The 26,395-nt window shown below is 44.4% G+C and overlaps 2 protein-coding genes across 5 annotated transcripts in view; one reads left to right on the top strand and one right to left on the bottom strand.

The window, feature by feature from the left end:
* Positions 1-984, bottom strand: part of RAB19 (RAB19, member RAS oncogene family) — a 22,749-nt gene extending 21,765 nt beyond the window's left edge. For 2 of the 3 annotated variants that reach the window (XR_012835874.1, XM_075755576.1), the window contains exons 1-2: positions 752-983; positions 432-644 (exon numbers count right to left, since the gene is read on the bottom strand). Coding sequence is in view for 2 of the 3 variants with exons in the window: in XM_075755576.1 (XP_075611691.1) it covers positions 432-626 (195 nt within the window). In the remaining variant the exon portion in view is untranslated. Of the gene's footprint in view, positions 1-431; positions 645-751 lie in introns of all 3 variants that reach the window. The other variant, XM_075755589.1, reaches the window with a different exon arrangement.
* SLC37A3 (solute carrier family 37 member 3) lies at positions 971-26,395 on the top strand. Of its 2 annotated transcripts, none has more exons than XM_075755520.1 (15): positions 971-1,087; positions 4,644-4,819; positions 5,799-5,913; positions 8,440-8,532; positions 9,030-9,113; positions 10,324-10,469; positions 11,115-11,211; positions 12,310-12,394; positions 13,443-13,624; positions 16,193-16,334; positions 17,591-17,692; positions 19,623-19,670; positions 21,090-21,241; positions 22,984-23,049; positions 23,916-26,395. In XM_075755520.1, the coding sequence occupies exons 2-15, from the start codon at positions 4,719-4,721 to the stop codon at positions 24,006-24,008; spliced, it is 1,506 nt and encodes a 501-aa protein (XP_075611635.1). In that variant the 5' UTR covers positions 971-1,087; positions 4,644-4,718; the 3' UTR covers positions 24,009-26,395. The 2 variants fall into 2 exon arrangements, with proteins under 2 accessions (XP_075611635.1, XP_075611644.1); XM_075755529.1 differs by lacking the exon at positions 971-1,087 and adding an exon at positions 1,160-1,419.

The raw sequence follows: 26,395 nt of genomic DNA, 5'->3' as shown, positions 1-26,395 counted from the left end.
CAGATCAAGCATGCATCAAAGCAGAGCCTTTGCAAACTAGAGGGTTCTCCCCCCTCAGTGTCCCAGCTCAAACCCTCACATCTCTGAAAGAGAGAAGAGACCTCCCCTCCAAACCAGACCTGACTTTCAAGGAACTCCCTGCAGGCAAAATGTCAGCCCTCTCCACAGGTAGATCCAGAGAGCCCACGAGGGCAAGCCTGTACTGAAATTAGGGTGACTGCATCCCCCAGGGCATCCTCCTGAGGAAAAGCTCCCCTCAGCAGCACCCCTGGTCAGGAAGGCACCTGGCTTTTGCCTGCTGCCTTCAACAGGGCTGAGCAGGGGACACCGAGCATCCTGCCGCTCCCCTGCACAGGAATGGCGACCCACTGGGTAATGGGGTGCAGCAGGTACTGCCCACTGAGCGGCTCCAGCTCACTCTGGCCACCGACCTTCACTTTCTTGCCGTCAATGTCCATCGAGCGCACAGTGAAGTCGACACCGATGGTGTTCTGCTGCTTCTCGTTGTACTGCCCCGTCTTGAAGCGGTGCACCACGCAGGTCTTCCCCACGTTGGAGTCTCCGATCAGAATGATCTTGAAGAGGTAGTCAAAGGCATCATCCGCACCAGAGCTGGAGAAAGGCATCGCGGCTCCCGAGCAGGCCTGCGGCGGGGGAACACGGCAGTAAGAGGGAGTCGCCGCCCTGGCCCCGCTCACGGCGGCCGAGGGCCCAGGGAAGGAGCCCCCGTCCCCACCAGCCGCCCGCTCACCTGTTGGCGCTCACCTGCCAGGACAGGTAGCGCCCTCTTTGTACCCGCCCCGGCCCTCTCGGGGCCGGCGGGAAATGTAGTCCTCCTCCTCCTCTTCCTCCGCCCGCCCTGCCCCGCGGGCTTAGTTGGGGGAGCGGTGCTGGCGCCGCTCGCTCCCTGCCCCCTGCGAGGGGGGAGGCGGGCAAGGGGCCCGGGACGCCCCGGGGCAGAGCCGGAGGGCCCTCCCTGGCGGCGGCGGGGGGCGGACTACAACTCCCGCCGTGCCCCCGGGCCCCCTCCTGCCGGAAGAGCCACCTCCCTCTGACTTCCTGAGGGCTGTGCTGGCCGCCGGGCCCGGTATGTGGGGGCGGGTGGTTTTCCCTGGGGCGGGGAGGGGGAAAGGCGGATAGGGGGTGCGGGGCGGGCGGTGGTTTAGTGGCTGTGGTGGGGTAACGGTTCCGGTGGAGCTGGCGTATGCCCTGTCGCTGTCGGTTCGGCTCCCCACCCCGCTGAGGACGTGGCCGCTGGGCCACCCGCGCCGGGACCCAGGCAGGGGTTTGCTGAGGGGAGAGAGCCGCGTCCTCATCGTCTGCCTCGGCGCTTCAGCGGGGGAGCCGGCCCGACCGGCCCAGCCCAGCCGCGCAGCGGGGCGGGGCAGTGTGCGAAGCCGGTGCCGGAGCCCGTCTCAGGTGAGCCGTGCCCGCCGGCGGGAGCGCGGCCTGTGCTCCGGGCCGGGCTGGGCCGCTCAGCCCAGGTCTCCTTGGCTGGAGCTGGGTTACCGGGGAGCGACCTGTCAGCCTGTCGCCTCCCCAGCTGGCGTGACCGTGCTCGGATCGACTCGGTGCTCGGAGGAGTCCCTTTTCCTCCCGAACAGCATCCAGCTGGGGCGCTCAGGTGATGGGCCGTCTGCTTGTGGTGGGTGCCAGCTGTCAAGGGCCTGTGCCTTTCTTCTTCTGTCCGTTTGGAAAGGCGGCATAAAAGAGTGTTGTTTTAAAAAAAAAAATTCGTTTGTTTGCTTTGCACTTTGGAAGTCCCAGGAATGTTAAATCTGGTCTTTCCTGTCAGCTTTGGAGGGCGACAGGGTGGTATTAAGGAAGTTTATTTTGACCTTAAGGTGTTTTATTTTGACCTTAAGTGAAGGGATAAGGGAAAATGCAGAAAGCTTAACAAAAGCTTATTCAAAATACCAGTTAGCTGAAAATAAATAGCGCTAAACAAGCAGACAAGGTGGTCTAACACCCTAAAAGCAGTCGTCTTCCTTTCTTAAAAGCTTGTGCTTCACGGCCTTGAGTTCTGTGGTTTGTCCTACCTTGTAGTTTTTGCTCCCCCCTCCACTACAAATTTAATGTGGTGTTCTCAGAATAATTAGAAGATTAATTTGTAAGGATAAACTCCTGGATGCATACTCTTCTAGCCTAGGGAGAATGCCAATTTTGAATATAAAAAGGACAGGATGAAGAAAGAAAAAAAGGAAAACAAAATCTTTCATACTCATCTCTACACTGTAAATAAGGTGAAAGCTGCAGTCCTGTGCCAGAAGGTTGTTTTCTAGAAGGCTAGTTGAGATTGGAAAGCTCTGAGGAATAGATTTTATTTTTTTTTCTTTTATAGCATTTACTACTGAAACTAGGTGACTTTAAGGTCAAAACCAGGTCTTTGCTTTTAAAAAGACTTGGTATCTTAGACAAATAAGGTCTATATTTGCGTATGTTGACATGAAGCAAGTAGTAAATCTCGTGATTCGGGCTGCAAACTGATTACCCAAGGAAGGAACTTTTCCCGCAGTGTTGCACAACTGGCAGTGTTTTGCTTTCCTCAGGAGAACTCTGTTATCTGCTATTGCCTGGTGGGAGAGGCAGGGAAGGAAAACAAGCTCTGGTGTTTGACCAACAGCCCATGTGGTTCACAAACCTTTAAGGACCGTAGTGCTGGGAAGTTGGAGTGCCTTCAAGTTCCTTTCTCCATGCAGCTTGTGCGGGGAACAGCCCTGAGCACTTCTGCTGCTGCTGCCTGAAAGGGAGTAGCACTGTGTGATGCTTGTGTGGGTGCTCAGTTTTCATTCATTGATGCTGAGGAACAGCCTGGGACCTTAGATGGATGTAGTTTCAAGACTACTTATGAAGATGCCTCTTCCAGGCTTAGCCTTGCCTTCCCACAGCTCCAGCTGTAGGTGCTTTTTTTTTCCCTTTGCGCACACCCAAGCATCCTAGAACCATGTTCCTACGAGAGAGCGCTGCTGGACCTGGGCAGGCTGTCCTACCTGGAGGAATGGGAGCGTGGCTCAGCTGCACCTGGGCTGCATAGATGCATATGGTCTCAGATCTTGTATAGGCTTGCTGTGTTTATCCTGGATGAGAGTGGAGGCATTCAAGTGTGGTGTAGGGTACACATGACTCCAGTGTCTCAAAAGTGTAATAGCTGGGTCGCTATTACTCAGAGGATCTCCATGCCATGCTCTGTTTTGGAGGTCAGATGTGGCCTCGATTTCCATGATGGTTAATGTATCCAGTAGTAGCTGGCATCTGTTTGTCACTAAGGCATGCATCATCGAGAGAACAGGAAAGGATGACTTCCTACAGTGAAAGTTGTCTTGATGAAATCTTTAACAGTTATTAGAAGGAAGAGCAGAAGTCTCTGTGAAATACGGGCAGAAATTTGGATAAGAGGGAGCCTGGGCAATGACTTCTAATCTTTCCAAGTGATGTTATGAAGCTGAACTTAAAAATTGTATGTCAGATTTACAAATCATTACAAAAAGCACCTGTGGATATGAAAGAACACAAAGGCATTATGTTCCATCTTATTTCAGCTCTGATCCTTTGGGGGAACAGGGATGGTGGCTTATTTTACCTCAGCATTCAGAATGTGTGTGATGTTTGAATGTCTCTTGGAGGCGCAGCTCCCACCAACTGAGTTGTCTAGCTGTCTTAAGCCAGCTAGCGTGAACAGAATCAAGTTCTGCCTTCAACCCTGCCTTTGTGAGCTGTGGCAGGGAAATCTGTCTGAAAAGATCTCTGCCAAGAAAATAAAAGGGAGGATTGGAGAGAGCAGCGGGGTTGTTTCTCTGACTTGGTTTGTAGAAACGGCTCCTCAGCCACACCAGTACAGCTGAGGGAGTAGGGTAGTATGGCATGAGCTAGCGCTGAGAAACTGTGTGTCTAACATAGCCTTTCCTCAGTACTGATAATGTCTGGTATATAGAAGTTTAGGCAGATGTCACTATGCCCTACAGATGGGGACAGGAAAGTATGACTTTGCACATGCTGTACTAATGAGTTAGTGACAGATGGAGCTATAATGTAGGGCATGAGAATGAATAGGCAGGGTGTCTAGCTGTTGGATTGCATCACTGTCCTCACAGTTACTTTCCTTCTTCCAGCTGTCCAAGTCCACTCTTGGGTATATTCTTTCAACAACATCTTAAAGAGGCAGACCCAAAACCATTCCCCACTAGTAACCAAATGCTGCTTTCATGACTATATTCACTATAGCCAGCCAGGTAGCAGAGGAAAGTTAGTTTATTTATGACCACTCTGTCATGCACCATGTATGTAAAAGGTGCAAAATGGTCTTTAGCATGGGAACACTGGAAGTTACTGGATCCTGAGGGAACCCATTTGGTGATGGGCACTGCCGAGGCATCTGCTAGGAGGGGAACAAAAAAGAAATGGGTTGGAGGATAACCACAGGAGTACTGGGCGAATGGGAATAAAAGACATTTCTGGGCATAGAAGGTGTCAAGGAATGTACAGGTGATGAGATGGGTAGCAATGTGAAACAAATTGGGAAGAAATGGCATAGAGTTTTTCCTGCTGAATACTAGTTGTCTGGGGAACACAGCTGTATTTTATACATGTGTTTTAATTCAAATATGTTTTCTTTTTTCTTCCTTTCCCACCACCTTCTGTTTAAGTGAGGAGAAAAATGACCTAAGCACCATCCAGCCTTTGCGGCCAAGGGCGGGAACAGGGGTAGGACAGCCAGGAGGATGGCTTTCCCCGGAAGCTTACGGAGGCAGCCTGCAAACCGAGGCCTTGTGTCCCATTGCACCCACCATCATATTGTTGTGTTCCTGCTCACCTTCTTCAGGTAGGTTGAGTTTATCTCTGCACAGAGAAGTGTTCATCTCATCGTATTTGGGGAGGTGAGGGCGTGTCCAAAGAAGGAGAATGAAGTAGGGAAATAGTTTTAACCTTTGGCTGTGAGCCTTGAAAACAAGCTTAAAAGCTAGTAGTACCAACTAGTCTGGGAGTCACACAATAGTGGAGCTAAGTGTGCTATGCCCCTGGGAAATCCAATCACAAACAGGACTTTCACCAAAGGTGAGGCTGACTGTGCCAAGCCGGCAGTGACCCTTTGCAGAAGGATGGGTGTGAGGAGGAACTAGCTGAAATGAGGAAGAAAGCAAACTCTGATGCTCAGAACTCATTTAGTTCCTGTTCTGACTGATGGAACATGCTCTCAATGCTTCTGGTGGCCTCTTCTCTCCTGAAAGTACTGTTTGCAGAGGGTGGACAGGCCTCTAAAACAGAGAGGTCACTGCTTCAGATCTGAAGGTCTACTAGATTTGTTTGTTGAAACCTTGTTTGTTACACCAGCTGACAACAGCTGGAATACCATACTGCCTCTCTTTACAAACTTTGCCTTGCTGATATCCTCTGATCTTCACAGCAATACTGCCACTGATACCTAACCTGTCTCTGGAAGAGCTCTTGTAACTGTGGTTAGCCAAATGAGTGCCTCTTCTCTTTCTCTTGTTTGTTGTGGGTTTTGTTTCTCTTTTTGTTTTTCCTGAGGTACCTAATTGTTGTTGCACAGTCACTTCCTCTTTTGAAAATAAAACAGGAGGTCCTTTCCAGTCAAGATCCTATTTCACAACTCCCCACTAAAATCAGTGTGTCTACCCATAATTTTGGGGGTTCCTGCTGCTGACTGCTAGCGCCAAAACTGCCAGTCCCCTGCTCTTCTGCCTGCTTAGACAGCACGTATCTGTATTTTGAGTCCCATCCTTTCCTACCTGACCTCCAAAGAAGATTTAGTCAACCTGTGCTTGTGTGTTTTCTGGCAGTTACTCCCTGCTCCATGCTTCCAGAAAGACGTTCAGTAACGTCAAAGTCAGCATTTCCAGCCAATGGACTCCCTCCTGCCTAAACAGCACGGCCCCCCAGCTCCGGCCATATGAGGTAAGGATACAAGGGATAGGCAGGTGCAAAGATGGGTAACTTCCAGTATGCTGAGCTTGTGCTGAAGAGACCCTTTGAAGTGTCCATCAGGGACACTTCTCAGAATGTGAGCGGGAACTTCAGGTGTCTGAATTGTAGTTTTCTCTATCATCAGGTGATGCAAAATCTTTCCTAGTGGTCCTCAGAGAGAAACTTCTCCAGAAGTTTCTCCCAGTAGAAATGGGGACTGCAGGAGAGTGTAGTAGCCACCAGCACGGAGATGGGGGAGGAGCGGGAGAGAGGGACCGTACCTCTGAAGTGTCAGAGGCAATAAACAAGAGCAGTTAATGGGCTTACAGACATCTCTGTAAAACCCTGGCTGTGCCTTTCTCGGTGGTGGTGGTGGTGCTGGTGCCACCCTGTCAAAAGGATAGCCAGAACAGGAGAGAAGAAAGCTATCTGAAAGTGATAGCTGCTTATCCTAAATTGATACTGAAGAATGATGTTTTATCTTGCATCTAAAAGATCTGATTTCCAAAAATGCTGAACATCCAGTACCCCTTGTCCGTAAAATTGTAGCTTCAGTGAAAGCAATGGGAGTTTTGGCTGGGTTTGCTTGCAAAAAAAAAAAAAAAAGTTGTGTGCTGCTTGCACCTCACAAATGGGAATGCAAGAACTACATCCTGGCTCCTACCCATAGTCATTTTAGGGGCATGCTTGTTTTTAGCAGTGGCTTGTCCTGATGCTTTTGAGAAGTGGAAGAAATCATACATTCACAGCTTGGTCACAGGCTATGAGATCTGTTAGAGCAGGGAGATCCAAGTTGGTTCCATGGGTGTTGTCTGTGTTAGAAATAATCAATTATTTGAATGTTTGACTGAGGCATGATAAATACTGACTTTTTGTGGTAAGTGCAACCAGTAAATTGGGCCTGTAATGTGTTCAGGATTTTGTAGCACGGCAAAAAGGAGTGAGCATCTCGGGGATGCTGAAATGAACTACAGGGTGTTTATATTTAGTTCCTTAACTGACATTCAAACAACTAGTATATTTTGGAAGCTGTTTTGATTGATTTTTTTTTTTTTTTTAATAGATGATTTGGTGTTAGCTGGATGTTGAGGTGTATGTGTCTGATCAAAAAAATGGTCAAAATGGTCATTTTGGTACAATTTAGGTAATGCCAGTTAACAGTAAAGTGCGTTTGGGGAAATTGATAGATTAAGGATATGAACAGAGAAGCCACTTAGGTGCTATCAGTTTTGAACTTTGGTATATCTTTTAACCACAGTTGTTCTTTATTTTTATACTTTAAAAATATTTTTAAAGTATAACAAAACATTTTGCAATTGTTTTGTAAGTCCTAGTATGATTTAATTAGAAGGACAACTTAGATCTATACTTTTCAGCTTTTAAACAACCTCTGAGGTTGTTTATTGAATTTAAGCCTAGTGACAAAAGATTGGGTTCTCTTATCTAAGACTCTAATAGCTTGCAAACCTCCAGGGTTCTCTAGTTAAAAGTTGAACGCTACTAGTGTAAGTAGGTATTGGTGGCCTTAAATAGCAAAAAATATTTTTCAAGGGCTTTATTAGTTTTCTTGGACACATGAGACTTAAGCAGAAGCTGTGTAAATAGGCCTCACCCATGTTACATCTTTTAAACTAGGTGGATGTGTAGTTAGTGTTGTCTGTACAGAATGTTCTCCTGGAGAGAGGTAGAATCGAACTAAAACTGATGATATTTGAGTTAGACACATCCATCGGTCAGGTTTGGATTGAGTTTTTTGTGTTCTAATGGGGGCATGGTCAGGAGGGAAGAAAACTTTGTCCTGATTAACTTCATTTTTTAAGTCATCCTCAAAGCTTGCTATTTTCAGCTGATATCATTAATCTTAGTTTGGGGACAATTGGGGTTTTTTTCCCCCCTTTTTTTTTTTTGATCATCTTGAAAGTAAAATGAAACTCAGGGTAAGCACAAAAAATAACAACATTAGTGACTGGAATTCATTGTAAACAGTTTCCAACCAGTCTATTTCTTTCCCTTGTTCCTTTTGTGTTCTTTCTTTTCTGTTTGTGGTCTGTCATTTCATGTTATGATTGCTGCCACAAATACTTTAAGGGAATTATTCATTTAGTGAAGACAGCAAGATAGGTATGGAAGAGACACTGCACATAAAACAGAATATGCCTTTATTGTATTATTCATTAAGGTGCTCATCAGTGTTTCTGTGTAAGAAACTGTCTAACAGTTGCATTCTTGTTAGAAGTAGGGTTTGTTTTGCCAGGCATTTGTCTTGATCCAGGTGGAACGAGCATTTCTCACTTCTCATTTGCTAGCTCGCCCTTTAGAAGCGAAATGAAGTGGCAGTGGACATTTTCTGCAGTAGATAATGCCAGAATTGTTCTTGATGTGATAATTAAAGTGTTGGAGGAATGGGAGGTTGCTGGGGCCAGGTACTGCTCTGCTTTGAAGTTGGGGTTTTCATTGTAAAAGAGTAGAATGAGCTGTGACTCTCCTTTTTTACCTGTCAAAATTTTCTCTGTGTAGCTCTGGAACAACAACCATTTATTTCCAAATGCAGAAGAAGCAACTCTCTTTTTGGGGACGTTGGACACTATCTTTTTGTTTTCCTATGCTGTGGTGAGTAAAACTAACCCAAAGCTGCTAAGATTTGGTGGAATCTTATTAGGATGATCACACTCACATTTGGAGGGGATGAATAGGATCTTCTTCTTGGACTTGCCTAGCACTAATGCGGTTAAAAAGCTTAGTTCAGGAGCAGTTTTTTTTCTTTCAATTTCTGTTAGTTCTGCCCATGCCTGTCACCCATGTGAAGATGCTTGTTAACAAACAAACAAGAGAAATACTATCAGAATTTCTCACACCCCTGTCACCAGTGGGTGGGAGAGCTAGTTCTATCTCTCCAAGAGCTCTCAGCTGAATTTTTTAAAAATAAGAAATTTAATGAATAACTGCTAGCAGAGTTTCTTTGGTGGCAGAAGCAGCGGTTAGAATCAAAATGTAAGTTGGTATAACAACAACATTTGGATCACCTTGACCCTTCTACATCATTTTAATTCTTGCAAATAATAGATGCAAATCTTGTGGCTTTATTTAATGCTGTGTTTTGTTCTTAGGGTCTTTTTGTCAGTGGCATAGTTGGAGATCGCCTGAATTTACGCTGGGTTTTGTCTTTTGGCATGTGTTCCTCTGCTCTAGTGGTAAGTCAGAACATACTAGTGTGATTTGGAAATATCTCTTAGGGTTTCTGAATAGAGTTTTACATCAGGGGAGAAGAGGCTCTGTTTCTGTGTGAATCCACCCATGGGCTGTAGCTGTACCTCAGTGGTCTCAAAGTCTGTGTGTAAAACTTTGTCCTGGATGCTCTTACTGCATTGTCTCAAGTGTAGAGCTATGCTAGATGACTCACCTCTTCCTGAAATATCTATTTATGGATACTGTGTCAGAAGGAAATTCCTAAGTTTGAGGCACCGTCTAGAGACTTGATGAACAGCTTTTGTACGAGATTGGTGTGTTTGGACTTTTTAGGACTGTTTTGTATTATAACTGTTCTCCCAGCCCACATATGTTGTCATCAAGGCTTTTGCTTCCAAATGCAGTCTTAGCTCCCTTCTTTAAAGGATGTGCTAACAATACTAAGCATTCATTTACTTATTTTGTAATTGCTGGAAGGGCATGTGTCAAGAAAGAATGTCAGCTTAAAACAAAAGGGTTCTTCAGGTTCAAGCCACTGCAGATAAGTGTGAATCAGTTTTATCTCATTGTGGCTTTCTGGTTATTAAAGTAGTGGTAAAATGCGTGGAGTGCTTTTGATTCACCCAGTGGCTACAAACCCCACTATGACCTATTGCGTTCTGCAAACACACGACCACAAACATGCATCAAGCAGAGTGTGCCACAAAGTGTGTTTATTTTCTCTGGTTTGGGTTAGGGCTCTTAGTAATTTGAGACCTGGCTGTAGTATTAATGTTCAATTTTGCTAAAGTAAATGACTGCTGAGGGTTTTGTGTTTGCACAGAGCCTCTTGGATTAGGATGTCAGTACAATAGCAGATCAAGAGGCTACTGTATTTTTAGCGTTGTTACTGAAAGTATTTGTCTCTTTCTTCTCCTGTCCTGTTATAACTGTGCTGTTAATGAAGATAAAAGTCTTTTGGAGTGGAAGTGCCATGACAGCACGTTTGTCTGGAGCTGTTTGAGCTGTGGTGGCTCAGCAGAGGGTGCTATTAGCTCTGAGCTGTTTCTTAAACAATGCCAGGCTTGCCTCTGGCCTGGCCCCTGCGAGGGACCTTCTTCCTGAAATGTTACATCTTTCTTAGACCCCACTCCTGCCTGGCTTTCAGCAGTAGCCTCAGAGTTTCTTCTCTCTGTTTTTTTTTGTTTTGGTTTGGTTTATTTCCCTCCTTTCTAGGTATTCTTCTTTGGCACACTCACAGAATGGTTGCATTTCTACAACAAGTGGTTCTACTGCTTTCTCTGGGTTGTGAATGGCTTGCTGCAGTCCACTGGTTGGCCCTGTGTGGTTGCTGTCATGGGCAATTGGTTTGGAAAAGCTGGGTAAGTTCAGTTTTCTTCAGTGACTCACTTATCTGACCTGCTGAGTAGCAGATTGAGCTGAAAGTCTCAAACCAAAAAGGTCAACTGTTAGGTGAGAATTAAAGTTGTGTGAGATGAAATATGCATTACTTGTTACTATTATCTCTTTTTTTATTTTATTTTTTTTCCCTCTGGAGCCACAGTACAGTTTGGTGTGAACACAATTGTATGTGTTAAAGGGACAGGCTCAAACTTCAGAAGTCCTGTAGTGCAGAGTGGCGGAATTTGAATTTTCATGCCACTGGAAAACCTGTTTCTGTCTCCTTACCACTGAAGAGACTGAATGGAACCTGACTCATTGTAGATTCAACTCTGTCTCTTTGGGGTATTGCAGATGAGCTCTAGCCATAACTTGTAACCCTGTTGTTGCCAGCTCACCTCTGCTGTAACACAGGTGTTTCAGGATGGAACACTCCTCGCTTATCTATTTGGTACCCCCAAGTTATTCTGTGGTTTAAGTGACCTTTGAGTCTCCTTGAAGCAGATTGGGAGAATGCTCTAACTTTATTCATAAGTTAAAGTTCACTTGAATGTTATATCTTTGTCTTACTCCTAATGTTACCTCTCCCTGCATCACCTTTTTCAAATACTCTTCCCCTTCTGCAGGAGAGGTTTTGTGTTTGGACTCTGGAGTGCCTGTGCATCTGTGGGAAACATCCTCGGGGCGTTCCTTGCCTCCTGTGTTCTCAAATACGGCTATGAGGTAGGTATTGCTGTCTGGCTTCTAGCTAGGACTGTGTGTCTGATGGGGTTATGTGAGATTAGTTTCTTATCCTGTCTCTGAGAGATAACAGGCTCAGAGTGTCCAGTTTCATCTTCCTGAATTCTGTGGTAGGAAGCAGTAGGTAGAATAGAAAGGGTATTCCTTTCCTGACCCTTCCAAGTTGGGAGAAATGAGCCTGAGACTTCTCTGTAAATGGGACTGATGTTATTGAAGAGCCCTAGTGTCATAGTATACCCTCTTCTGATTTTGGTGGCTTAAAGTGCTCTTCAGAGTCATCCATCAGAGGTTCTCACTTTACTGAAGTCACTGCTGCTGAATAGTGGCGAGCTTCTGGCAGGTACGGGGGCATAGCTTCTGTAACTGGGAAGAGGCCAGGCACATGCGATGTTGCTGTAACACAGCAGACAGACAATTGAATAGAGGGTATATAAGCGAACCAGTGCATCTTGCGGCACGTGATCTATGAGGACAGGCTAACCAAGCTGAGCTTGTCACTCTGGAGGTGAGGAGGCTTAGGGTACCAAATACCAGCATTACGAAGCCTGTGAGAAGATTGCTGAGAAGTCAGAGCCAGATTCTTTCCTGGGTGGCATGGTGAGAGAGCTAAAAACTAGTAGGTATACAGTGAAGCAGGGTCAGTTCCAACTGAATGTTTGGAAAACTATTTCACTCTGGAGATAGTTAAGTATTGGAACAAGGAGCCAGAGCCTGGAGGATATGTCTGTGCAGGATTTCAAGACCTGACTGAACAAAGCCCTGGGCAACCTGGTCTAAATTTGGTGTTTGACCCTTCTTTGAGCAGTCCCTTCCAATATACTTGGATTTGTGGTTTTGTTGGGTGAGCTCCTTCCTCACTGCTGTCACCTCAGTACACTTAACCAGCTGTTTCAGCCTAGATAGAACAGAGTCTGTTCAGGAGACGCAGAGATCACTTGTTTCCAGATTTTATGGATAAAGTCTGGGTTGTTGTAGCTGCATTTACTCTCAACAAGGTTGGAATGTAAAGAAACCCTTGTTAGTCAGGGAAGCCTGTGTCACTGAAAGTGTTTTAAAAAATAATATTTTATTTCTTTTCAGTATGCTTTCTTGGTGACTGCCTCAGTACAGTTTGCTGGAGGAGTTGTTGTCTTCTTTGGGCTCCTGACGTCACCAAAGGAAGTGGGTAAGTAGAAGAGGGCTGTACCATTTCAGATCTGCAGCTTTCCATGTAGTACTAAAAGTACTGCTCATTCTGACAGTGCTTATCCTCAGGGCTCTTATAAAGTGGTGTTGCACTTTAGTGTATTTAATGGAGCAAATGCTTTACTCACCAAGATCACACTAAATGCCACCGTACATCGTGTATAGAGTCTGGATATTTTAAAAAGCAAAATAAAACAGCCTGGCTAACATCTCCATTAGAATGTGCCTAATTATCAGTTTTTCTTCACTTGGAAAATCAGTATTTTTTAAAGAAACTGTAGGCAAACTGATAACTGGCTATTGTAGGAGAAATCTATGGCAAACCTTAGCTGTGCAGTGGGAAGGGAAACTATTTTTCACCTGCAGGTCTCCTGCAGCCTGTTAAATAGCTCTCAGGTTGGATATGGTCCTTCTCTGAGAAGATGGTAGGCAAGCCAAAGTGTAACAGGAAGACAAAAGAACTTTTGGGTTTTGACAGGGCCATGGAAGAGGTTTCCCAGGTGCCTGCAAAGCCTATAAAGTTGGTAGCACTAAAGCAACCATAAAGAGTGCTCGTAAGAGCACTCAGCAGCCCAGAAAGTGCAGTGCAGTTCCTAGGCTTTCCGCCCCAGTGGAGGTGTTAACAGGCAGCAGCTCTCTGACTAGTTGCTGGTACACTCAGCCTCCACACTCAAGGAAAGTGGTACCCAGGAGCCAGGTCCAAGGATCCCAACCACTAAATAAGGGGGGAAATGCACTAATTTGTTGTGTCTTCCAACTAATGGCCAGACACTCAGAACAGACAAAGCCGACGCCAGGATCAGACAGAATACTTTCAAGAGCGCTAGAAGACAAGGGGTAGAAACTGGCGACACTGCAGAACACCATCTAGAAGAGTTTCTAAGCCAAAGGAGGATGGAGGTATGGGAGAGCAAGGGAATTGCTAGAAGGGCGAATTGCGTAAAAGAAGCTAGCATAGCTTTAGAGTGGGGAGAGGGTGAGTAGGCTGTGGTCTGTTTTTCCTGTTGCATATCCCTTGTGTAACTTAGGCCTCCCTGAGCTTGGAGCAGATGAAGACGGTGGTGTGGAGGAAGATGCCAACAGACCTTTAATGGGCAATGATGATGTGGATGATGATGACCGGAATTACTCTATCCAAGCAACTGACACTGACAACCAGCCAAAGGCCATTGGCTTTTTCCAAGCTTGTTGCCTTCCGGGTGTAGTGCTGGTGAGTATTACTACACACAAATTCTTGATTGGAACCTGACTTCTTATATTGTTAAACATAAAGCTGATTTTTTTTATTTTTTTTTTTGGTGCTGTCAACATTTGTTGACATCACTGTTAATACGTTGATCATGTGGTGTAGTTGTCAACGTTTGACTTCTTACACTATTAAAATCTTGGGGTTGGGACTGTTATCCTTGTACGTGTGGATTATATATACACACACTGTCTGGGTATGTGGTTGCATATTGCTCTTCCCATCAGACTCCTGCTTCACTAGTACACATTAATGAGCCAACTAAGGGCAGCAGAGATCCTGCCCTTCTTGCTGCTGAATTTAGAAGGGAGGCCATGAATAAAGGTGCCTGTGGGATGCTTTCTTAGTAAGGTAGCTATGCTGCCCTGAAGAATGGGATCCTCACTGCTAGCTGAGCATCACACAGAACTCTCCGGCACTGATATTTGGGTTTGTTTGGGGTTTTTTTAGTTGCCTTAAAGCAGAAAGCTGGCCTGACAAGCCTTAATCAACATGATGTAACGTGTGACAGAGTAGGCAAGGTTTTTTTATAAACAACTGGAAACAAGGCCTGGTGATGCAGTTTCCACATATCCCCATCCTGTCCCTGTGTGAGAACTTGGGCAATACTGCTGATGCACAAGTACAATTCATGGATTTGGTTCAGTTGAAAAATTAACCTGCTATTAAAAAAACAATGTTAACTTTGTGTCAGTGGGCTGTGTGCCTCCTGAGTACTAGAGCCAGTACAAGAAAGGGGACAGGGTAGCTGGCCCAGTAATACAGTGTGAACTGTCTGGATTTGATCATGAAGCAGAACTACTGAATGCACAGTATTGCCAGATATGCTTAATGGGTAAAGCGGTTGGTTGTTGTGATTAAGGCAACACAAAACCTAGAAGGGCTGGGTCGATTGTAAGTGTTCAGAGTGCTAGACAGCCACAGCTCTGTCATTAAGATGAGGGATGGCAAAAGAAAGCTTACTCATTTTGAGTTCTTTCCTAATATAGCTAAATGCTGCATAGACTATGGCTCAGTTTTGGCGGTGCTAAGAATGGGTTGAAGTACAAAGAACCTCTAGGCAAAATTTCTTAGTGGTGGAGGCTGCCTCAGCTGATGTGTGACTTTTTTTTCATTGACCAGAACATAGGGAGGTCCTATATAACTGATGTTGCTGTTTCTGTACTTGGGATTTTAAAGATGTGTTATGTGCATTAACCCAGCAACATGAACACCTCTGAGTCTGAGTTTTATCTGATGTCAGATCAGTGCCCAGCCAAACCAGGACACTATGGCAGATCAGTGAGACCAAATACCAAGAGAACTTTCAAAGCTTTGTCAAGATTCTACACAGACTTTTTTTGACATATTTTTTTTCTGTAGTTCCTCTCTTCGCCTGCTTAGTGATATGGTGGAAGAGTTTTAGTACGCTTTTCTCCCGAGCCTCTAGAAATTCAACGTTTAATCAGTCAGACAATCTGGTAGACAGTTTCTAAGCATGTTGTAATAAATATCGCTTCTTACAGTGCGCTTTTCACACCCGGAGGTAGGAGAACTCTACCAAACGTCCCTGTGTCTTACATGTATCGTGGAGATTAGTTTGTGTCCTGTAAGAGTGGAAAGGCATTAATAACACAACTAAAAATGATGTCTCTATTAAAATAATATATATTCAGAAGAGATGATTTTGTGGAGTTTAATATATAAAAAGATCTGCTTTCTGAAATTCAAAGACAAGTGTGTATATAAACACATACATACAGTCTCAAAAGCTGTGACTCTAACAGGTTGGGGGTTTTTCCAACCTTCATCCTTGTTTACCTCTTCAAATACGGGTTCCCTGAACTGCCGTGTCAGTGTTTATCAGGAGGCCTTACTGAAATAGTGTGCCTTGTCCCTCTGCGTGCTGGGCCACTGATCCCAGAGAACAAACCTCTGCCACACACATGAAAGCTCTAAAAAGAAGGACATCTGCTAGCTAAGGAGAACTTGAGCCCAGCAGCCAAAAGCAGGAGGTTGTTTCAGCTGTTGGGTTTGGAGGCGTGTGCTTAGCTCTGGCCAAACCTTTTATCTCATGTTCTGGAGGTTATGAACGAAGCTTTCACTTCTGGTGCTGTAAGGAGATGAGCCTTCTGAACAGCAGAAGATAGCACAGAGGAACTGCTTCACATAACTTTTCACAGTATGATGCACAGATGACTAAATCTCAAGTTTGTTTTATGTCGCATGGTCGGCTCCCTTCTCTTCAGAAGGTGAATTAAATTTCCTTCATTTTTTGAAGCCTGGTGTCATTTCCTCTCAAGATTACACTGAAAGTGTTTTAACCCGTTACATTCAGTGAAAAGAAAATAACCTTCCTGACAGTGATTTTTGTATTCCTGGGTTTCCTTTGATGTTCAGCATTAAGCTTTCATAATGCTGCCTTCTTACATGAAATGCAACAGCGCTTCCCCCTGAAAGCTTTAGCTGGAGACAGAGCTTTATGGGAAGAAGCAGAAATGCTGTTTGCATTTCTCAAGTGCTAACTGTTTGCTGGCCCTCTCTTTGTTCTAGTACTCTTTGGCCTATGCCTGCTTGAAACTGGTGAATTACTCATTCTTCTTCTGGCTGCCTTTCTACCTCAGCAACAACTTTGGATGGAAAGAAGCAGAAGCTGACCAGCTCTCTATATGGTATGATGTGGGAGGAATCATAGGTGAGTGAGCAAGTGAATGACGTCTTCCTGCAGTTGCCCTGCTAGTGTTTGAAAATGAAAGACAGCAAATGCAGCTCGGAGCAGTCACGTTCAGTAGGATCTAGCTGTTTATTGAATATGTGAAGAGGTTAGTTATGTATGTGGCTGCTTGGCTGTTTTTTTGGTTTTTTTGGGTTTGTTTTTTTTTTTTTTAAACATAGATAATATGAGCCCCCTAAAGAGTTTACGTATAATTCAAAGGGGACTACCATGTTCGTGTACATTACCCCCAGCGGACACTTTTCAAGAAGGCCCAGCGAGTAAAGAAAAGTGCCGTGTACGAAATGGTGTCCCTGCTGATTGCTCCTTCCTTTCTGAGAGGTACCCTTGAGGGAGAGTTTACATCTGGACTTACTGGGTTCTGAACTGTCCCTGCTGTCCTGTATTTTTAAGAACAGACTCAGTGCAGATATCAGCAGAGCAGGCACAACTGTGTTACATTCAGAAATGAAATGTAATTGCGCTTGTTTCTGCTGGCTGCAAAATCTGACCCTGTTCCTCCAGAATAAAGAACATATTGTATATGTGTTTAGTCTTCCACTCTCCTGCGCTCAGTTGCTTGCTTTATTACCTTGTCCAGTTAGCTTTCCTAGAATAGACATCTTTGTTTTGGTCTGTTCAGGGTCAGTTTTTCTGCCTCTGTGGCCTTTTCTATATTAGGCATTCTCAAACACTCTAGCTTTTACTAGCAGACCAGTTCCTTCAGAGGTAGCAATGATACATAAGGTGATTTTTATCAGCTATTGGCATTTGTTGCAATTAGTTGCACCTACCCTAAGTAGATGAGACAGCAGGGAATGTGAGGCCCCTGTGTGCTAATGCTTTCCCTGTGAAAAAGAACTGCCTTTTCCTGCACTTCTGTTGGAGAAACCAGCTGCAATGTTAAGCTTGCCTACATCCAGAGTTGTGGTGATCCTAGAGCTGTGATGGTCCTATAGGGAAGGAAAAGGAAAGCAGGAGCATTGGCTAGTTGCGTGCCAGAAAAAAAGTAGTAATAAATTCCTGGGATAGCAGTATGAGTAGTTTTCCCTGCTCTGTCGGGATCATGTAAATGCTGTTGTCTCATGCGTGGAGCAGTGAGGGCAGGAGACTTAGTTTTCAGGATTTTAGAGAGAATGCGTATTGATGAGAAGGCAAGAGGCCACTGCACTCAGTGAAATGAGTTTTGTTCTAGGTGATAGCATCCTGAGCCTGACAATGATTTATTTTTTTTGCAGGTGGGACTATCCAGGGCTTGATTTCTGATGTGCTACAGAAGAGAGCGCCAGTGCTAGCAATTAGCCTGCTCTTTGCTGTAGGATCTCTTTTTGGATACAGCCGTGAGTATGCTTTTGCTGCGTAGTGGTAAGAGGTTCATTTGGTGGTACTTAGAGAACCATAGCACGGCCTGTTCTAATTATCTTTTCGGGTCTTGAAACTGCTTCTGGATCAGGATGGTGCCTTTTGGTCTATTTTGTCTGAAGTGTGGCACTGGACAGAAAGAAATCAGTTCTCTGGTTAATGAGGTGGAAAAGAATTAGCTGAGTGGTTGGATTTCCCTGGTGAGTTATGGTCCTGCTCCTTCTCCCATGTCAGTGAGATTTTTGGCGTTGTCATTGTACCAACACCATAACTGGCAGAGCAGGAAATCTCAGGTGCATCCCTATAGTAGAGAGGAAGGAGAATCTGGGGACAGATCTTTGCTGGAGTATATATACACTACAAAGAGACAGAAGCTCTTAGACTTCACCACTTACACTTCTGTAAGTGGTGAAATTGAAGAGTTTCTGACTCTTACAGAGTCAGATACAGTTCTCAGTGATTTGTTATTGAAAGGATTCTGTCAGGAAAACTGAGTGGGAGACAGGCAGGTCACATTTCTATGAAACGTCTACGAAGCTCTTCTAAGGGTAACAGTTTTGTGTCTTCAGACATGGTGTCCTGTGGTACCAGAGGGCTTTAACTCACTGGGATGTCATTTTGTTTCTGTGTCTTCCTCCAAAACGGGGTGGTGATACAGACTGGCTTTTATAGAGCACTTTGAGATCTGTGGACAGAAATCGCTGCCAGAGCTGGTCGCAAACAGTAAAGTGTGCCTTTCGGAAGCATGCTGGCTTACTCAGTCTCAAAGTAAGGTCGATAAGGTGTAATCATTAAATAGCAAGGATTGGGTTTGGTGGAGTTCAGTAGAGTTTTGTAGGCTCTTGTGCCAACTCATTTCTTTCAAAAGTGAATTGGAAGCAAATATAAAATTATTGCTGACAAAGTTTGAAGTTTGTTGTAGATAGCAGAGCAGGCAGAGGACCAAGTGTCTTGTGCTTAGCTCTGTCCAGCCAGTACAGAAAGCTCAGACAGGCGATACAAAGTTACTGCAGTGTGATAATTAAATTCCATCAACCAAACCAGGAAACCTTTTCCTGCTCATAGCATGCTGCCCATAAGAGTAATAATGGCCTGCGAACATGTGAGGAGGGCTGCAGCTTGCCTTACGCATTGTAACTTGACCATCTGTGGGCCCTAAGTTGAAGCAGTAAGGAATTCAGTGATGCCTGGAAGTGAGGTATTGGGGAAAACAGTGTCTGAAAAACACTGAGACCGTAGTGGAAAACCAGCTGCATGTACACCATGTGATGCTGTTCCTGGGAAGGCAAGCAGAACCAGTAGATATCTAAGCATGGCTTTGTAGGGAGGAGTGAGGATATGGGGGTTTGCATTTTTTTTTAATTTATTGTGCAGCATTGTTTAGGCAGTTGCTGGATTACTAACTCCGGATCTTATCTCTGTATTTTAAAGATTTTGGAAAAATCAGAATGAGTGGAAGGGTGATTCAAGTGCTGAATACTTTATGATGGGAGAGATTGAGTTGAGTCTAACTTCCCCAGAGAGACACAGGGAGGATTCTCTTACTATTCAAACGGACTTTCAAGGAGGGTAAATGCAAGCTCTGTGTCATAGAAAGAGGCATAACAAGGGCTGGAACCCAGAGCCAGGCAAATCTGATACCGAAATAGGGTGCAAAATTTTAAGGGCAAAGATAACTTTTCTACTGTAAAGTGCTGTCAGGAAACTTCTGGGTCTTTAGTTTCTAAATGCCTTTGCAGTAAGACTCTGTAGAAGTCTCTAGTCAAATAGAAGTTATTGTTGTCACTATGTAGCTACTTGAACAGGCAGTTCAAACTGGATGTTTGCATGCTGCTTTCTGATCCTAAATAAGTGGCTTTCTTAAGTTAATTTGTTTTTATTTACACTCATCTGGTCTTTCTCTTGCAGGTTCTCCAAACAGCAAACCTATCAATGCTGTGATCATGGCAATTACAGGTATCTTTATCAAGTGCCACAGTTATGCTAGCAGACATATATAGGTATATTGCAGAAAAATCAGTAACACCAGCCTCAGGTGGTGGTAATGCATTTGTGTGTGCTGCCATCTCTGCTGGTTTTGCAGAAAGAGTGAAAGCTGGGGCCCAATTTCTCTTACTTTTGGAATACAGCTGTATTACAGAGGGAGGTATAGAATATAGTCTGTATAGAATAATGGCTTGGAACTAAAGGGGTCTGCCTTGGCTCAGTATGATGAGGACAGATTTATGCCAAAATAACTATCAGTCATCTGGTATCTGAGGAAGTGTATATATGGTAAAGTCATGAGCTGCAGCTCATATTTGAGAGTGTTTGTCTGGCAGAACCTCAAATGGTACCCCTGTGTACTGTGAGAAGTCACAAGCTGTGTGCTAGCAGACATAGTATGCTGTGTAGCAGAGGGCTACAAAGAAGATTAGGGGACTGGAGCATCTCTTGTATGAGGAAAGGCTGATAGAGCTGGGTCTGTTTGGTCTAGAGAAGAGGAGACTGAGAGGGGATCTCATCAACACTTATAAATATCTGAAGGCTGGGTGTCAGGAGGATGGGGTGAGACTCTTTTCAGTGGTGCCCAGTGACAGGACAAGGGGCAATGGGCACAAACTGGAACACAGGAAGTTCCATCTCAACATGAGGAAAAACTTCTTTACTGTGAGGGTGACTGAGCACTGAAAGAGGCTGCCCAGAGAGATTGTGGAGCCTCCTTCTCTGGAGGTACTCAAAATCCACCTGGATGTGATCCTGTGCAACCTGCTCTGGGTGATCGTGCTTTAGCAGGGGGATTGGACTAGATCATCTCTAGAGGTTCCTTCCAACCCTTACCATTCTGTGATTCTGTGTTATGGAATTAAGATTAGCATGCATGAATAGAGTGTTTCTTTTCAAATGCTCCTACTTCAGAGCTCTGTCCTGTTGCATTTTTTTTTTCCCCTTCCATCTCCCATCTCGACCAATCTCTGGATACTTAGGCAGTAGCATGGGAGTATACTGCTCTAAAGTAGAAATGTGTCTAAAGCTGCTTTTTGTTGAGGGTTTGTGTATGCATGCTGTTCAAAAGTAGCTTTCTGTATTGTTTGATGTGTTCTGACTCTTCTTGCAGAGTGTGCTGCAGCTAATTACCTCATTTTTGCTGTTGGATGTTGTTTTGCTTGTTGGCAATTTCTGTGTGCGTACTCCAGGTACACAAAATGTGCCATGACCGTATGCTTCAGCCGTGAGGGTGCACCTCTACCTATAACTAGTCTGTGATCACTGTCCCTAGACTTAATCCTTTTCCTGAGCTTTGCATGGTAGAAAAATCTGGGTTTTGAAGATGTTTTGTTGAGAATCCGTCCTCATGCTTGGTTTGCACCAAGGCTGTTTTCTTGGCACTTCCAGGATTTTTCATCGGAGGCCCTTCTAACATGATCAGTTCTGCAATTTCTGCTGACCTGGGGCGCCAGGATCTGGTGAAAGGCAGCAGCGAGGCTCTGGCAACAGTCACGGGAATTGTGGATGGAACTGGCAGTATTGGTGCTGCAGTGGGCCAGGTGAGGCTACCAAAGGAAAATAGGGGTCTGGGGAAGGAGGCAAAGGGTCTGTTGTGGTGAGAGATGTTAGCTCATTCCTCAATCCAAAACTGCATGGAGAGAGAGAAAGAAAGGGTTGTTTTGTTTTTAAATTATTTATTTAAGAAACAGCCAAGGGAATGTGTGTGTTTTAAGCTTCCAGTGGAAGCAGTTTAATTAAGAACTAAACTGAGTATTCGTAGTGCTAATGTTATGGCACTTTCATAATTTGAATGAATTTTAGAGACTTTCATATCCTGAACTCCAAAAAGCAAATAAAGGTCAGCTTCACAAAGAGTGAAAATAAAATATTTTGAAGTTTTTTGGGGATCTTTTGTTCAAAGGTAATAGCAAAACCTTTGCTTACAGAAAAGTTTACCTGTATAACCGAGTAAAATTAGAATACCTATTATTAATGTCAAGTGTTTATAAAATAATTTTAAATTTGCTCTTATTTGTGGTTCCCCTTTTTGTCTGCGGATGCCTCTTACACCTTGTAAATCCAGCACCACTTGCTTTGATAGTCCTTACAGTATGCTGCCAGACGTCTGAAGACTAGACTGTTGCAGAAAAGAAAGCTGACAGTGTGCCCGCTAGGGAGGTTCTTCTCAAATACAAATGTTACCTCTGTGAAATAATACAGTGGTCGTTTGGGGAGGGGAGGATTTAGTAGAAAGATTGGAGACAGTCCTATTCCAGGCATCCTCTAGTGCTGGTAAAATACCATGGGCACAGGCAAGACATACAAGCTTATTTTCTGGAAAGGGATTTGGGTTGGTGCTTGCCATTGATTGCCTGATAAATACAATTGTTCAGTCTCTATTTTGTAGGAAAGATGCTGCTTAGCTCCATTAAACGTGGAAAATTACAAGTGCTTTGTGGACATCTTAAAGTGCACTGTTACATTCAGTGTTCTTCTTGCATTGTTTACAGTGCTTCTGTCTTCCCCCACACATACCATTCAAACTTATGTCATCATAAAAATTGGCTCTTTAGTTCTGAAAAAAATCCACCTGCCTCCCATTCTAACATTGCATTTATTTCAACAGAGGCAACCATGATGTCATTCTGGGGGTGTGTGAGTAACAGCAAATGCACAACGAACATGTTAGAAATTCAGATCCTGTTTTGTGCTAATATAACCCAGTAGTGAAGAAGGGAGGCCCTTGTACGGCATCTGACTATCAATCTGCTGATAGGGAATACATTTTCTTTTGTAGCCTGTGTAGTCCTATTGAACTAGGATGCAGTTCAGAACAGACTGTAGTCTCAAGTGTCTTGCCTACTATGAAGGGTTAAGTAGTTAGTGGTTGCGCGGCTCTTGAAAATGCGTCCTGTGTAATTTATAAGCCATTCTAGAGCTTTTAGTTCTTCTGAGAGTACTTACATCCACTTATGTCCCAGTCTTCTGTGCAAAAACCTTGTATTCAGCGGAGTCAATTTGTCACCCTTTGAAACTGTAGTTCAGTTCTGTCTTTATGCTGCTATGAGTTAATGTAAAGCTTCAGGATGGTATCTTCGCTTTGCTGAGACTGTAGGTTTTATACAGAAAGGCTGCTGTCCTGAGTCATCTCTTCTGACAGGAAAAGATCAGCTGGAAGGTTTTGTGATCAGCTCTGTATGGAGCGTTAACAGCCCACAAATTCTAGAAAATGATAGAGTGATGCCTGAAAGTCATGCTTATCTTCCCAGTTCGAATAATTTTTTTCCCCCTCTCTTTTTAGTATCTAGTGTCTTTGATCCAGGAGAACCTGGGATGGATGTGGGTTTTCTATTTCTTTATTCTAATGGTAAGAAATCTCCTTTTTTAAAATTCTTTGTCAAAGTTCAATTTTCAATAGAAAGTTTTTGTGAGAACCTGAAAATTGTGAGTTAGCCATGCGATCTATTTCTGCAGCTGCCGTGAACTCTGGTGCCATTCTCAGAGTGGTCTATGGTGTGCCTTTGCCTCAGGGTGTCTAAATCGACTGGGTTCATTTTGAATCCTTTAAAGTCATGCTGGCCACCAGGAACTGAGATTGTGGCAGAGGCACAGAAATACATGTTTTAAAATATCTGTATGAATTTCCTAAAGCTCGTACCACCTGACCGACTTCCAAGGCAGGACTTTTTCCTCAGTAATCATCTCTATGATAATTCCTAACATTTTCAGGGAGCTGAAGCTAAGCTGCTTGTTTCAGGGAGCTGAAGCTAAGCCCTCGAAGATTAGTGGTAGGAGTGATGAGGATCTTGAAACTAAAATGAAAATGCCTTGCCCTGGTATACCACGGGGGGAGAAGACCATTCAGGCCCTGATCTCCTCAGCGTTGCCACAGTGGTGAACACTGTACCTGTTCTTCCCTGCTGGAAGTGCCAGGAGTTGTCTTTGCATCTGTGCTGACAAGGGACAAGGCCACTTTGGTAAGCAGCAGAGGTGGCCAGGAGGAAAGCTGTTGAGGAGGTGAAGAGCTCTTCCTCTTTATGAAGATAAAATCATGACAGCTGAAATCATATGAGCTTTCCTGCAAGCTCAGTCCTTCCACCTGATGCCCCACTTTGTCGTCGCTTCTCTTAGCCTGTGTCTTTCTGGGGAGGCCTTGAATGCGCATTGGGGTGCAGGATGGCTGCAGCTATGGTTGCTCTGTGCTAATTGTCCTGGATATGCTTCTCTTCACAGACGAGTTCAACAATCCTGTTCATTTCACCATTAATAGTGAGGGAGATCAAACTGCTTCTGCATGAGCGACGCCTGCGAATGCTGGCTGAGTGACTCCTGCTTGCCTCTGGAAGGACTGTTGTATGGACCCGACAGCTGGAACACTAATCAAAACTCCGGGAGACTTGTTTCTTACATCCTCCAGGTTTGGACTAATTCAAAATGGCTCTGTAAGACTTGATTGACCTGCCTTTGCAAGCTCAATAGTGAAGTACCAAATACCCGTCCCGAGACCACCTGCATCGTGGAGCTGCTGACCTAAGCCAGACAATCCACGGGACTGGCGGATTGTCCCAGCCTACCAGACTCTTTCTTGTCAGCAGTCACACCGGGTCTTCTGTTGGGTGGTCTCACTGCTATACCCTTTCTTATTTATTTCTGGATGTCCTGACCAAAGGTCGACTGTTTAAAACTGACGGTGGAGAGGCTGTCTTGCAATGAATTTTGATGCTCAGTTGTGCCGGTGAAATCATACAGTGCATTTCACGGGTAGTCTAAATTTACAATCGCTTTAGCTTTTAGAAAGGGCATTTGGAAGTTGCGCTGTCTAGTTATTTAAAAAATGCTGTTGCTAAATCTCTGCACAGACAGACCTCCGCTATCCCTAGCGATTAACAGTCACATATTCCAGTAGATTCACATGGAGAAGTTACCTCCATATTTGTTTTTAGCGTTTTTTAATAATAATAATAATATTATTACTAATCTCCGGGAATTGAGATTTCAATTTTTAACTATTTAAGCAGGCAAAAAGTGTGCAATACTTGACTGTGATCTCTGACAATAAGCCTTAATAGATCCTTTGTGTCTGAAGGATCCTTGAATGGCTTTTGGGGATCAGTAATGGGACACAAATACTTTCACTACTGTTTTGTTTTTTGAACTCTGATCAATACTGACCAAAATGGGACTGTCAGGTGACCCTCTGAAGGAAGCTGGTGTCACTGATTTCATACTCATCAGGCAATTGCTCATCTCCAGCAAAGGAGAACCAGAACGGAATTAAAGGAATTTAAGGGACCTAGCTGCTCTCAAACATGGGCTTCCAGACAGGGACTGAAGCATACTCGTGGAATAGCATCAAGGAGCAAGTGCTGCTGTCTTCCCCCCGTGCTCCTCTGCCTTCTGCTGTGTGGGGGACCTCAAGTTCCAGGGTTTTAAAGCTTGAGTTGTATCTTGAAGAGAAAGGTAGATGCCAGTCAGCACTAAGAACGTGACTGCACTTAGTGTGCTGGTATCCCGAGTATTTCACAGTACTGCAGTAAGCGGGGTGACCGACTGACACCTCTAACCTTTGTTGGTGATGTTAATAGGATCGTCAAGTAACTTCTCAACAAATTGTTTTCTGATTATGCCTTGGGATGTTTTATTGTAATAGGTATCTGTCAACCAGCAGAACTTATCAAACACTCAATCTAACTAGTCAGTGATCAGGGTGAGGGGCAGGAAAATTCTTGGAGCTGAAAATTTGAACCATTTTAAATGGGAAAAGTTGCCTTTTTAAAATGTACAGTGATTTTTTTAAAATTTATGAATGTCAGTTTTTAGTCATGTGTTGGTTGTAATGAGTGGAACATTATTAGTGCCTTACGGTTTTACTGTATTGAACAGTTGCTTGGTGATTGCTGCTTCTGCAGCGATGGCTCTCTGCACAGCTTTGCTTACTGTGAAACTCAGTTGCTCCATTTTATACTGGTTTTGAGAGTCTCTTTCTTTCTTTCTTAGTGGAGGTGATTCTTGCATTTTTTGCTAACCCTCGAAAAATTTCAGGGCTTGGGAGAAAATGATGCCATTAAGCTGATGAGGGACCTGAATCCTGTTCTCGTCTCTTCTCATTCCCGTTCCAATTTTTGCCTGTATAATTACAGCAGGAGACTGAGAATCTATCATCCTGTTCTCAGAATTATGCCCTGGGGTTAGTGTTCACATCCCAAGCTACTCATTAGCCCCTGTACAAATAGAATCAAAACTCCCTGAAATTTAGTTCCAAAACTGATGGCGGCACCGTTTGCCCCAGCCGCGGCATCTGAGAATCTGTGGTTTCAAATTCCAACCTGGATGAGCTTTTTGGCCGCCTGGCTGGGCGCTGGATAAGCTTCTGATGAAAGGTGGGGTGGGAAAGGGACGTGGCCGGGGCCAGGGGGAGGAGAGGTAGGCCCCTGTAACAAATGGTTTCCTGTAAACAGTTCTGTCCCCTCTTGAGAAGTGTCAGATGTGTTGCGAGCGCTGCAAACAACAAGCTGCTCGGCAGCTCGCATCTAAGTGTGCGGCGGTGCTTTGAGGCCAGCCTCAATTAGCGAGACATGCCTATGATTTCAGGATTGTTTTGTTGTCGTCCTGGATTTTTGGTTCTGTGTATTTCCTCAAGGTGCTCAGATGGAGAAAGGTTTTCAATCTGATCATGTCCAAACTGATCTCACGTGAATAAACTTATTTGACTT

This window comes from Balearica regulorum, chromosome 1 (genome assembly GCF_011004875.1).
Source record: "Balearica regulorum gibbericeps isolate bBalReg1 chromosome 1, bBalReg1.pri, whole genome shotgun sequence".
Taxonomy (NCBI): Eukaryota; Metazoa; Chordata; class Aves; order Gruiformes; family Gruidae; genus Balearica; species Balearica regulorum.
This window is presented reverse-complemented; position numbering and strand designations above follow the sequence as displayed.